The sequence below is a fragment of the Mytilus californianus genome, unplaced genomic scaffold (genome assembly GCF_021869535.1).
Source record: "Mytilus californianus isolate M0D057914Y unplaced genomic scaffold, xbMytCali1.0.p SCAF_14, whole genome shotgun sequence".
Classification (NCBI taxonomy): Eukaryota; Metazoa; Mollusca; class Bivalvia; order Mytilida; family Mytilidae; genus Mytilus; species Mytilus californianus.
In genome coordinates, this window is record NW_026262626.1 from 29884036 (window position 1) to 29898602 (window position 14567).

A 14567-nucleotide genomic window follows, 5' to 3' on the forward strand; every position below is an offset into this window, starting at 1 on the left:
TTAGCTAATTCTTTTTTTGGAGTTATGCGAAATATGTTGCTAAATTATAAACTGAAAAGTAATTTGAAGATAAATATAAATCAACATTAGATGAAAAATAAACATTCTATTTACCATGTGAATAGATTTTTTTTGGCATTTTGTCTGTATATAACATTTTCCACAAATCTGTTCCATCAACTACATCATTTGATATTTAACCCACTGCTAGGATCCACTACACATAGGTTTATAAGTGCTGACACATTTCACTTTCGTTGGTCAAGAAATATGCTTTTGAGAATTCTGAATAATGTTGAAACGAGCCAATTGCTTTTCACTTTGTAAAAAGTTTTGGTCAAACATCAGATTTAATCCAAAAAACTTTCTTTATGTCGCAATGTTTAAAAATTGATTGGTGAAGAGCTGAGCAAAACAAACTATATAAATTCTTTTATATTAATAATTGACTTGATTTATTATTTCATAAGATTTTGTGAATTGGTCAGATCAAAATGACACTTTCTGTCAAACTTTGTTATATGAATTTAAATTTGTAATAATTGATACATTTGGGAATCATATGCATTATCTATTTTTTGTTAGAATGGGATATCTTCAGTGATAAAGGATGCATCATTAACAGTGACGGGAAATGTCATGAGATGTAGTCTACAACGAGCAATTAATTCAACAGATCCCAAAGTTTATGACTTAAATAGTCAGTGGTATGTTCTGATGGGTAATGGACCAATTACAAGTGGTAAGCTTAGATTTTGACTGTTATCTTTATACAAAGTAAAACTCTTGACAGAAACAGTATTTTAAAGAATTGCAAATTGCACATTCAAAAATTGACTGATAAGAATTTTTTTTTAAAGATATTATAAACAAGACCCTTTCAGTAATCAGCTAAGGTTATGTGCTCTGGACATTTTGGTCACATATATATATATTCAATGTGCCCAGCCTGATTTGTATGTTTCAGTTTTCCTGTTAATGTTCAAGGGCTTAATTTAGTGACTGTGCAGCTTTCACAATATTAACAGAAGAGGAATTTTTGTGTACGCCAATTATATCATTATTAGTCTTCTGTTTTTAAACCTCTTAAGTATAAATACAGTGAAATCTTTGTCCCATGAACTCCTTTGTAATTTAAAACTTGCCTGCATGGGTAAAACAGATTGAAATAATGTAAAATTTTCAGAATGAGTTCACACAAAAAATTTTGTTCAAGAAGGGAGTTCATTTAAACTTGCCATCTCCAATTTAGAATGAAAAAAAATAGATGTGACTTTAATATAATGAGACAAACACAAATATAAACATCTACGTTTACAGATAACATTAGTCAAACACTCAAAATGAACATTTACAAGTATCTTGGCCTAAGGTGGGATAAATCATACTTTATAAAAAATCACTCTGATTCAAACAAAAAATTCTCTTAAACTGACATTACCAAGATGCTTGATTTCTTGATTGACAACATATTTGTTATTTTTATGCCCCACCTAGGGGCATTATGTTTTTCGGTCTGCGTGTCCGTTCGATCGTCCGTTCGTCCCTCCGTCTGTCCCGCTTCAGGTTAAATTTTTGGTCAAGTTAGTTTTTGATGAAGTTGGAGTCCAATCAACTTGAAACTTAGTACACATATTCCCTATGATATGATCTTTCTAATTTTAATGCCAAATAAGAGTTTTGATCCCAATTTCACGGTCCACTGAACATAGAAAATGAAATTGCGAGTGGGGCATCCGTGTACTATGGACACATTCTTGTTGGAGGACATGTTTTTCAACATTCCATGGGAACCAACTGTTGCTCCTCTTCTTGCTGACTTGTACCTTTATTCATATGAAGCTGACTTCATACAGGAGCTTCTTATGAAGAATAAGAAGGAGCAAGCATTATCCTTTACCTTCACGTTCCACTATTAAGATAATATCCTTTCACTAGATAATTCAAAGTTTGATGACTATGTTTAACACATTAATCCCATCGAATATGAAATAAAGGATACAACAGATACAAATACATCTGCCTCATATCTTAACTTACATTTAGAAATTGACAATGAGGGTTGGTAGAGAACAAAACTGTACGAGACAATAAAGATGATTTCAGCTTCCCAATTGTGAACTTTTTATTTCTAAGTAGCAACATTACAGTAGTGCATGCGTATGCTGGTATGGAGTATATATTCCTGTTGATATGATATTCCAGAGCTTGCTTTTCCTATCATGAAAACCTTGACAGAGGGTTGCTGCCTACAAAGAAGCTATTAAACCAAGAGTTCCAAGTGATGAAGTTGAAATCATCCCTCAAAAATTTACAGATGCCATCACAAGTTAGTTGACCATTAAGGAATAATGACTGATTTGTTGTGATTGTCATAAACACTATTCTGTCCTCTTTTCCTCGAATGTAACCAACTGAATTAGACTTATCACCGGGTTTGTTTTTACACGAGCAACACAACAGGTGCCACATATGGAGCAGGATCTGCTTACCCCTTTCAGAGCACCTGAGATCACCCCTGGTTTTTGGTGTGGTTCGTGTTGCTCAGTCTTCTATGTTGTGTTTTGTGTGCTGTTGTTTGTTCTTTACTTATGAGTTTGAATATCCATTTGGTAATTTTCAACTCTCTTTTACAGACTACCTTATGGTAACACTCAAAATGAACATTTACAGACTACCATATGGTGTTCTGAAGGTCAAACACTCAAAATGAACATTTACAGACAACCATATGGTGTTCTGAAAGTCAAACACTCTAAATGAACATTTACAGACTACCATATGGTGTTCTGAAGGTCAAACACACAAAATGAACATTTACAGACTACCATATGGTGTTCTGAAGGTCAAGCACACAAAATGAACATTTACAGACTACCATATGGTGTTCTGAAGGTCAAACACTCAAAATGAACATTTACAGACTACCATATGGTGTTCTGAAGGTCAAGCACACAAAATGAACATTTACAGACTACCATATGGTGTTCTGAAGGTCAAACACTTAAAATGAACATTTACAGATTAACATATGGTGTTCTGAAGGTCAAACACTCTAAATGAACATTTACAGACTACCATATGGTGTTCTGAAGGTCAAACACTCAAAATGAACATTTACAGACTACCATATGGTGTTCTGAAGGTCAAACACTTGAAATGAACATTTACAGACTAACATATGGTGTTCTGAAGGTCAAACACTCTAAATGAACATTTACAGACTACCATATGGTGTTCTGATTGTCAAACACTCTAAATGAACATTTACAGACTACCAGTGTTTTGAAGGTCAAACACTCTAAATGAAAATTTACAGACTACCATATGGTGTTCTGAAGGTCAAGCACACAAAATGAACATTTATAGACTACCATATGGTGTTCTGAAGGTCAAGCACACAAAATGAACATTTACAGACTACCATATGGTGTTCTGAAGGTCAAAAACACTCAAAATGAACATTTACAGACTACCATATGGTGTTCTGAAGGTCAAGCACACAAAATGAACATTTACAGACTACCATATGGTGTTCTGAAGGTCAAACATTCTAAATGAACATTTACAGACTACCATATGGTGTTCTACACTGTCAACAGACTCAAACGTGGAAAATTAACATCAACAGATATTCATAGATCTTCTTAAGGTCTTCAAATGTACAAAACACAGAGAAATAAAATCTACAGATCATAAAACGGTCTTCAATAATGTCAAACACACAAAATTAATATCTTCAGATCACCATGTGCATAAAAATTTGCAGTATTTTGATATTTTGTCACTATTTATTCCTTTACACGGTATATATGATTTTGCCGGATTTTGGCGCCATCAGTTCTTTCACACCTGTGGTTTTCAACAGTGTCAAACAGCATTATGGATTGTCTGTTCCTAGTACACAAGGCACTCATATTATTTTATTTCAACTGTTTAGGATTCAGGAAATATAATGACATGGTGATTTCAGAAAAAAAACCAGTGAATAGTTATTTTTTGTAATGCCTTGTTTATGGTGTTTTTACAGGATAACTGTCATTGCACTTAATTATCAATGTAGGTACACCTGAAAGACACGAGCAACCACCAATAGTCACCTCTGCCAAAGTAAACGTTCAGGCATTCAGCAAAGTGGATGGAGGAATTCAGACATCAGCGGTTATAAAAGTTCATGGTAAAAAATATTAGTATGGATGCTGCCAGTCAGTTCTTTATTCTTCGCCAAATTTCATAACAGTCTTATAAATTGGTATACATTTAGTTTTACGCATATATTTTTATTGTTAAAATTTATTTGTTTTAAAATCCCTTGGAAAGAAGATATATTGGTTTTGATGAACATGAGACAACATTAACTATTCAATATCTGTTAAACAACCATACATCACAGAAACATCTGAATTGTTGTTATTTGTCTGATTATTACTTTATAAAGGTTCCCATTTTGATAAAATACTGTGGTAAACTTATTTACATTATGAATACTTTACACAAGTATGTTTTTCATTTTAAAAGTTGATTGTCTGGATGTATGTGATTTTGTTCATTTGACTTACATTTTACGAGATAGCATTTATATTAGGTTTAAACATAGTTATCTGCTAGAAGAAATCAAATGTGATGAGAAAAAAGTTATATATAATATTGTATACATGTAGTCCTTTCCAATTACAATCAAACCCGCTATAAATGTAACCTATCTTTAGAAAAAACTTATCAGGTCACCCTCTCCTTATCCCTTCATATAAACACCTATATATTTGGACCTCAAGTCAAAGGTCATTTAAGGTCATTTTTCTCTTTTCCGATAGATGACTGATTGTACTGGTATATTTACAGAAAACATAACACCTGATGACATTGCACAAACAAATACATTTCAAAGATTTTTAAAGAATAACTAATCCAAGAATTAAAATTTTGTAAAAATTCAACTCCTGACCAAACAACACATTAATTTTCACCGTTGTTTGGTCACAGATATTTGAATTCCTTGATTCATTATTGTTTGTAATACATTGACTATTATTGTAAATAAAAGTAAACAATGCAAGAAACTTCTTTCTTTGTTTTGATGCAATGTTATTGACAACATCTATTGTTGTATGTTGTCGGAGGAGTGAAATTACAAGATTTCTACCACATGTAAAATTATAAGTTTTATTCAACTGGCAAATCGATTAAACAACTAAATTGCAAAAATGATCATCAACACAACAGTATCTATAGTATGTGAATATAAAATTCCTAATTAACAAATAGGACAGGTGAGCGATACAGGCACAGGTATGTCTCTTGTAAACTGTGCTTTTATATATCAAACCTGAAAATAAAAAAAGACAAAAACGTTAGTTTCATTACTGCACATAACAGAAATTTTATTGACTAAACAAAGTGCTTACTAAAGAAATATAACACAAAACATGCCTCATCAATGTGTTTTGATTCTGGTACAAAAAGACACTTTTGATGATTTAATAAGCTTTAAAGTTTTAGCAGTTAGAGAATGTATTTCATTTCAAATTGAGAATTTTTGTTATAGTTCTTTATAAATATATATAAATATAACATTGCATTATGAATAAAAAGAGATCTAGGGTATACTTTAATGAGATAGTAACCCAATGGAAAATTTGAATAAAAGACATCTAGAGGATAACATATACTTTTATACTGGAGTGAAATATCCTGGTTAATCCTGCAATTTGATTGGTTACCTAAACCAGAGATATGACCCTATATCCAATGTGAAAGAAAACAAAAATAAAAATGGTAATTAGTGTTAAAATCATGACACTCCAGTATAATTTAATAGTTATTCAGGCTTCACAGAGATATGGGCCCATATTCCTTGTCAGTTTCCTATATCCCCTTCGTTTGGCAGCTCAGGAGATATAAAACACTTGCAGGGAATATGAGCCCATATCCATTGTGAAGACCCCGAATAACATATAGTCGTCATCTATTTTAACCTTTTTACAGGATGCCTGATGATAATAGCCTGGATATTATTCTCTAGTATTGGAATCATTCTTGCAAGATACTTTAAGAAGCATTGGTCAGATTCTACATGGATGAAGCAGAAAATTTGGTTTCAGGTAGGTTGTTAGTTCTAAATTTGAACAATGGTTGCAATACTTATACATGAGTGTTCTTTTGTCTTGAGTACTGACTGATAGAGCTATAACTGTATTTTAACACTCTGAAAATCAAATCCTTCCTTTTGCATTTAAATGGAAAGTTCATCACGAATACAATATTCCATAAAAAAAGAAAACCAGCAATTTTCAAATGTAAACATTACAAGAAACCACATCATCCACCAACACCTAAATCTTCCAAGAAAACATAGAGACCAGATTACCTGACTTGGTACATGGACAAAATGTGGTGGGTTTATACAAACTGACCCCCATTAAGGCATTAGTTTTTGGTCCATTTGAACTATGTGTGCAAATTTATGTTATAAGAAGTATAACCTTGTTTTCAGATAAAATAGGATGTTGCATTTAATGCTTCATTGAAAACCTTCCTTTTTATACGACCGCAAAAAATTTTTGCAGTCGTATATTGGTATGACGTTGGCGTCGTTGCCATCGTCGTCCTAAGACACGTTGGTTTTCGCACAATAACTTTAGTTTAAGTGAATGGATCTCTATGAAATTTTACCATAAGGTTCAATACCACAAAAGGGAGGTTGGGATTGATTTTGGGGGTTATGGTACCAACAGTTAAGGAATTAGGGGCCAAAAATAAGCATTTTTGTAACTTCCAGACAATAACTTGTGTTTAAGTGTATGGATCTCTCTGAAATTATACCACAAGTTTCCATACCACAAAGGGATGGTGAGAATTGGCTTTGGGGGGTTATGGCTCAAACTGTTTAGGAATTAGGGGCAAAAAAGGGGAAAAAACAAGGGTTTCCTGGTTAATGGACAATTTAAAATCAGTGTAAGGGAGGTAATCCAAAAACAAAATTGTACAATGTTGTACAATGTTGGATTACCTCCTTACACTGCTTTTAAATTATCTATTTAAGACTTTTATGATGTATTTATATTGGTAATTATGGTTGCAAACTCCATTGGAAATTTGAATTAAGATTATGACCATATCTTGAGGGAAAGGATTATTTTTTTGGAAAAGGGGGGGGGGGATGGAGGGGGTTAAAAAAGAAATTTGGGGGGCAATTTTTTGTTTCATTTCAGATTTCAGAAATTAAAATGAAAATTTCTTCAAATATTTTTCACAACAGCATAGTGTATTGCACAAAAGCACAAAAAATTGAATATAAATTCAAATCATATAACCAATTCTAAGTTCTTTGACTACTGTTATTCGGTGTCAGAAACCTATTATGTGTCAAATATTTAATTACAATCCAAATTTCAGACCTGTATCAAGCGCGAATACTGTGTCCATTTTCGCCCCAACTGTTCAGGGTTGGACCTCTGTGGTCGTATCCAGCTGCGCTCAGCGAAGCATTTTATTGATATTTGCCACATTTCCCATAGCTTGAGATACAACTCTTTATGGTTGCAATGTTCATTCATTTTTTTTGAGTCATCCAATCTGGCTCTTTAATAATACTATGGATTGCATGATGGGGTATAATTCTGAATAAAAGGCATATAATCGAACTATATGAGATGTGTAAATGACTTCCAGAAAATATTTAACACCATTTTAGTCATCAATCACCAATCTTTCACATGTTATTCACCCTTAAATGAAAAAAATAGATAGTTTTGAAGTAAAGCTGATTTATTCAATTTTGATAACATCACTTGCACATAGTTAAATTTCTATGTTGATATAACTTAAACAGTTGATAAATAATTATGAAAGGATTTTATAAGTATCTTTTGCTTGTGAGAGTAATTGAATAGAATGTTTATATCAACTCTTTTTTGTCCCCTGCGTAATGCGTTGTGGGGTACATGGAAATACCGGGCGTCCGTCCGTGTGTCCGTCCGTCCAGTCTTGTTAGTGCTCTTACAGGTACAGTTCTTGTTAGATTCTTTTAAAACTTATACTATAGGTTAATATCAGCAATATCTCAGACAAGTTCTATAATGGTGGCTGATCAACTTTTTTTAAAGAGTTATGCCCCTTGGAAATATTAAATTTATGGAAAGTGGCCTCGTAAGCGCTCTCACTGGTACAATTCTTGCCAGATTTTTATAAAACTTATACTATAGGTTAATATCAGCAATATCTCGGACAAGTTTTATAATGGTGGCCGATCGACTTTTTAAAAAAGAGTTATGCCCCTTGGAAAAATAAAATATGTGCAACACGGGGGACATCGGAACTCTGTTCTTTTATTTATATTAAGTATGTAGTCAGGTCAGGTTTATGAATTTTTGTCAGATGTTTGGACTCGTTAGGTTTTTCCTACAATACAGGGTAAAATATTTTGCCCCATATCACCCACTTTTCATAGAAGACTTCAATAGCTCATAAAATGGTCATTTCCAAAATTTAAGCAGAATCTAGATATTTTTTCTTACAATTTGATACCTAAATAATGCCAATGCTAAATATAAGGTAAAAGTCTCTGAGTCAGCCTTTTCCCACCATTTTTTAAAAATCAAATATCTCAAAAAGGAGCTCCATAACCTATCAATATTTTTAGCCCGTAAATGGTGATTTTGACATTAATAGGGTTTTTGCTAATTCACTTGAAAACTATTGATAGATAGGTATAAAGTGTGAACAGCAAAAATAATGAGCAAAACAAGAAAATGCAAAAAGCAAAAATGCCCTATGAATGAAACCATGAATTGACTTTTTATAGGAGATATTGCTCTTAAATGAGCATTTAAGCATTTCTACCTATTATCTTGAAAAGTAGAATAGATAGATAGCAACTGTAAACATAATCAGAAATACAATATCTAAATTGACTTCTTACAGGAGTAATTGCTCTTAAATGATATTTCCCTTTGAAACAATATATAGTAGAATTCCATGTAAGGTCTAGAGAAATGAATGTTGATGTATTGTTGCCATTTTGCAGGTCTAGAAATATCAGAATGGTTCCTTGTAAGGTTCTGGCTAAGTTCTGTTACTTTGATCCCATTTTGCAACCAATATTCTTGTGAGAACTTCTTGACCGTTTCATAACTAATATGGTTTATACCAGTATGTCCTGTGAGATCATAGACAAACATTTGTTTCTTTGGATAGCATAGTACCAGTGATATAGATATACCATCTATACCATCTAGGAGCAGACTTCTTATGCAGTTTAAAATTGAAAATAAAAGGATTTCCCAATGCATGTGATATGGTTGCTAAGTGATCATTACAAGCACATTTGAACTTTTATTTTGTAAGCATCAGTTGTCTCATGAAAGTTCATGGTATATTTCAGATTCACAGAACATGCATGGTATTGGCAGTACTACTGACCATAGGAGGCTTTATACTAATATTGGTACACACTAAAGGTTATAGAGAGGTATGATTTTGATTGGTCTAAGACTGTAGTACACCACTGTAAATCTAAAATGGTCTGTGTAAACATTTTTACTGGAATTTAAAACTTCTTATTGATGATTTAATTATATTTCATCCTATCAATAAATTTGGTTACCATTGCTAAAATAAAAAAGGGGTGTAATACAAGTAACAACTTGAAAACCATAATAGAAGTTCAGAATATCAATAAGATCTACCTACTCTCTATTTCTAACAAAACTTTTGGTAGATTCTTTGTAGGAGTTATTGCCCATAACTAAAGATTTCAAGCAATTTTCAGCTTTTTTGCCTAATAACTTGAAAACTATGATAGATACAGAAACTGTAAGCAGCAAATACTGTCATGAATACAAGATTTACAAGGCTGTTGAATAACTGAAGCCTTAAATCATCTCCAATTAGGGATTTTTGTCATCAAATAAAAATTTATTATGAATTTTAGCATTTTATGCCTCGCCTATGACAGAGGGCATTATGTTGTTTGGTCTGTGCGTCCCTCTATCCTCTCTTATGTTGGTAAGTTAATCGACCCTCTATCAGGTTAAAGTTCTTGGTAAAGGTAGTTTGATATGAAGGTGTGGTCATATCAACTTAAACCTAATACATATGTTCATTGTGATGTGAACCTTTTCAACTTATGCTAAATTACTGTTCTGACCCCGCTATCACTATACAAAGAAATGAGATAGTGGGAAATTAATGCAGTCTCAGGTTGAAGTCTGCTTAAGGTAGTTTGTCATGTTGATTTGGTCAAAACCACTAGAAGCACATGGTCATTGTGTAGTGAAATTTAAAAAGATATATTACAAATTACAATTGTATCTCCATTTCACAGTTGACTGAACCTGGATTTAGGATACTGTGAGTGGGGATTATTCTCAAACTGTTTTGATTTGAGTGCAACTAATGAGTCAAGTGTAGATGAAAAACAGTCATCTGGCATACTTTTATGTTTTACCCCTGTCCGTCCTTCTGTCCGTCTGTCTGTCCCATTATGGGTATATAGTTATTCTGCATAACTCCTGCTACAGTTTGAATACTAGGAAGTTTTCACTTTGCTGTCTGTTTGTACATATATTGAAGGTGTGCATGTGGTCAGGGTTTTGATTTTTGTTAATATTTGCTCTTTTGGGAGATAGTGGAACTTTGTCATTTTTGGAGTATATACTTGCATAAGAGGTGCATAGTGTTTCCAGATAACTCCTACAGTGAACCATAGACCTATGTGCTCCCATGCTCAACTTTGTGTATTTTGAAATAACACTTTGTATCTGCGGGGGCATCTTTTGTGTCTCCCAGACACAATAATATCTCAAAGAAAGTCCTACATTGACTTTGTTATAATACAGTTACTTCAGAGTGGAGTGCTGGGGCATCACTTTGTCTAGTATTTTATGTGTTGCCTTTCATCTTGAAAACTACAATACTAGTAGATAGATTGAAACAGAAAACAAGCGAAAAAATGATTATTAGTGTACGGTAATTACATGAATATTGTTGAATTTTGTCCCAAGTAGATTTTTATATTGCACAAACTTGCAGGGGTGGGGACATTTCAGTTAGATTTTAATCAACTTGGTACCACTAGAAAGAGAATAGTCACATGTTTATTTGGTTAAATTTGATTTAATTGTTTTAGAAATCAATTGAATTCTTAATTATTGTCAGGAAATTTCGACTTAATTCACAAATCCTAAATAATTAGTAGTGTGTTAAAATCAGGTGGAAAATGAAGACAAACTATCATCAATTAAAAAATTAAATTAAAGACAATTTTGCGTTTTCTGGTTTGCAAAATCTAAACACAAATACTTTCAGAATAATTTTTAGATGAAAAATGCGTTTTATGTGAAATACATAGGGAAAACTGTAGGTGAGGAATTCTTATGCACTGTAGGACTTGCATTGTGAATTTTTTTTCTTCAGTTAACAGAAATTGGAGATAAGAGTTATGTTAACTACCATCCTATACTTGGAATAGTTGTGTTTTTACTTGCACTTTTAAATGTAAGTATATATGTAATATTAATTCTGAGACACTCCTCTTAATCTTGAATTTTAACATATCATGTACTATAGCTTTATTCTTACCAATCGGTGATGAATATTTTAAAATATGTGGTTGTCTGTTATTTAATGTTTAATATACTGGTTGGCTAAAATTTAATCATAGTCCTATAGAATGTTGATTTTTCACATTTATTCATTACCTGTAATCTTTATGAAATCTTTGTTTATTTGTATACCAATTAGGAAATTTTAATTGTGTCCAGTTTGAAGGTAAATGTTGATTTACAAAAGGAGGGATCAAAATTTTGCACAAAATGGCATAATATTTTAAAAGATTTATGTTTGAATTATTAAAGACTTGCTTAAATGACCTAATCATTTGAAATTTGTGCATTGCTTTCTTAAATTTTATGATCATATTCATTTTTGAGGATAATATTTTGTGAAACAAGTGCTTTCATATGTAAAAAGGGGAATGTGGTATGATTGCCAATGAGCTAACTATGCATAAAAACCAAAGGACAAAGAAGTAATCAATAACATGTCACCGTACAACCTTCAACATTCACCAAAACTCATACTGTATAGTAGGCCTTCAAATCTTTTTGATGAAAAAATGTAAAACAATTCAAAAGCAACCACTTGAATTTATGTTACAACAATAGATGAAAACAAATAAGCATTGAAATAAGATGTTATCTTACTTGATAAGTGGTTCATCCACCAAGACAGTAATGTGCAACTTGCTCTTCAGGTTACTGCGATAGACAGTTTTTAACAGAATGTCAGATTTTTTATGTAACTTTTTTTGTTTTTAGCCAATAATTGCAATGTTTCGTTGTGCACCAGATCATGAACACAGGCCTTTATTTAACTGGTTACATTCAATAGTTGGAACAAGTGCACATATAATTGGAGGTATTAACTTAACTGAGCTACTCATTAAAATAACTGCTTCAACTTTAATCTATGGAGATTCTGTTCTTATTGCGTCTTGCTCTCGACAAAATTTCAGAAGACAAACTTAAGTTTTACTTTTTTCTGTCAGTGGCACAGCTGTCAGCATAAATAGTCGCAAATGCTTTCCTCTCTATTCCCAAAGTATAAGGTATGCAAATTATGATACAAATTGCCACTTCCGGGTGAAATCATTTTCATACACAATTCAGATAAATACCGTAGAAAGGCTTGTATAGTCCGCGGTTTTATTCTCCAAAATTGGACCTTCCAGACGGGGTGCGGACTATAGAGTACAATAAGCAAGAAATAAGAGAAAAATTTCAATTTCGCGGTCGAGGTGGTTTGTTTACGTTCCGCCATCTTTGTTATTTCTATTGTAGAGGGCGCTCTTATCATTTTTCAAACTAATAATTTTAACTCATCCATATTAATAAGTTATTTCTATTCAATATCAAATTAATACTGATAAATATAAAAACTAAACCTTTCATTACAAATTTCTCGTTTCTTTTCAATGCATTGGTTGAAATAAACTGGTATCTGCTCGATTGAAACGATACAAACATAGTGAAAAAGACAACCGTAAACCAGCTTAGAATTTGTAAACTACAAAACGAAATCGGTTATTGTTCGTTCCGTTTTGGTGTTTCATACTGACTAATATGGTTTGTATTAGCTTAAGACCCTTCAAACATTAATGTGATAGATATATTAAAGACTGTTTTACAAAAGGATGGAACTGTTTTGCTTTCAAAGTCGTATTATAGTGATATCTGTTATGTACGGATTTCGACTCTCACCGGTTAATTTCTTCTTTTACACGTGCTTTTTAAACTTCCTGTTTAAACATACACAAGTTTCTAAATTGTTTTTTAAGTGAATTAAACTTATTTTAACAATCATGAAGCGTTCTAGAATCATTAACAAGCAGTTTCAGCTTCTGTTTGATGATGGAAAACAGGTTTTTCCAAGAAAATACCGCAAACGACCGCACAGGATTTGAAATTACCGGAGTTTCATTAGACCTTTTCTAACAGTTACAAAAAGTTTTTTTTCCTAAAATTTCGTGGGGAGAAGGGGGTGCGGACTATGTACCACTGCGAACTATACAAGCCTTTTTACGGTAACCATACATGACAAATTGACAGGTCTTGTTTTAGAAAGGGACAAATCATACTTTAAAAAAAACAAAAACAATCTGATTCAAATGAAAAAATCACTTACACTGACATCATCAAGACGCTAGGGTCTCTAGTGAACAGTTGTCTCATTGGCAATTATACCACATCTTCTTATTTTTAAAATATTTAAACAAGAGCTTCTCAAGAAAATTTTAAAGAAGCTGGCATTAGACTTACTTCATGTTCTGCTAATAATTCAAATTCCATTACTGTTGGGACTGCATCTCTCTGAATGAACTTGAAACATGGGATACCACACATACAGTTAAGTCTGCTACATATCTTGAATTATATCTACAAATTGACAATGAGGGCTGGTTGAGAGCCTACAGGAAATTTTTACAACAAAAAAGATGACAATTTTCTAATTGTGAACATTCCACTTCTGTGTAGCAACATTCCAGAAGCACCTGGATATTGAATGTATATCCCTGAGTTTATACAATATTCCCTTGTTTCCTATTATGATTTCCTTGATGGAGGGTTGCTGCTTAATAGGAACATATTGCACCAAATGTTTAAATGGTTATGTTAAAGTCATCCCTTCGAAAGTTTTATGGATGCAATCATGATTTGGTTGACTGGTAAGGGTCTGTAATTTTTTTCAGGTGATTTTGGTTTTTTTTTTTTTTGCTGACTAGAAAGTCTTGTTCATTTTGTATCTCAGTGATCTTTTCTCATCATTTAGCGTCCGTCAGTCATCTTCCCTTAAGTTTTACAAAAATATTCTCCTCTGAAACTGCTGGGCCACTTGGAAGCAAAGTTGGCCACAATGATACTTGGGATATCTATTTTAATAATTGTGTCTGATAACTTCACCTGCCAACATGGCTGACATGACTATTAAAAAGAACATAGGGGTAAAATGAACATTTTGTCTTTTATCTTAAGAACTGCTATTGATGTGATAGATAGAGAAAATCTGAC

At 32.6% G+C, this 14567-nt stretch overlaps 1 protein-coding gene across 1 annotated transcript in view; it reads left to right on the plus strand.

Annotated features, from left to right (window-relative positions):
* LOC127724644 (uncharacterized) overlaps positions 1 to 14567 on the plus strand; it is a 336855-nt gene that overhangs the window by 67318 nt on the left and 254970 nt on the right. The window contains exons 23-28 of the mRNA XM_052231669.1: positions 586 to 742; positions 4064 to 4177; positions 5986 to 6101; positions 9383 to 9469; positions 11416 to 11496; positions 12318 to 12417. Of these exons, the coding sequence (XP_052087629.1) occupies positions 586 to 742; positions 4064 to 4177; positions 5986 to 6101; positions 9383 to 9469; positions 11416 to 11496; positions 12318 to 12417 (655 nt within the window). The remainder of the gene's footprint in view (positions 1 to 585; positions 743 to 4063; positions 4178 to 5985; positions 6102 to 9382; positions 9470 to 11415; positions 11497 to 12317; positions 12418 to 14567) is intronic.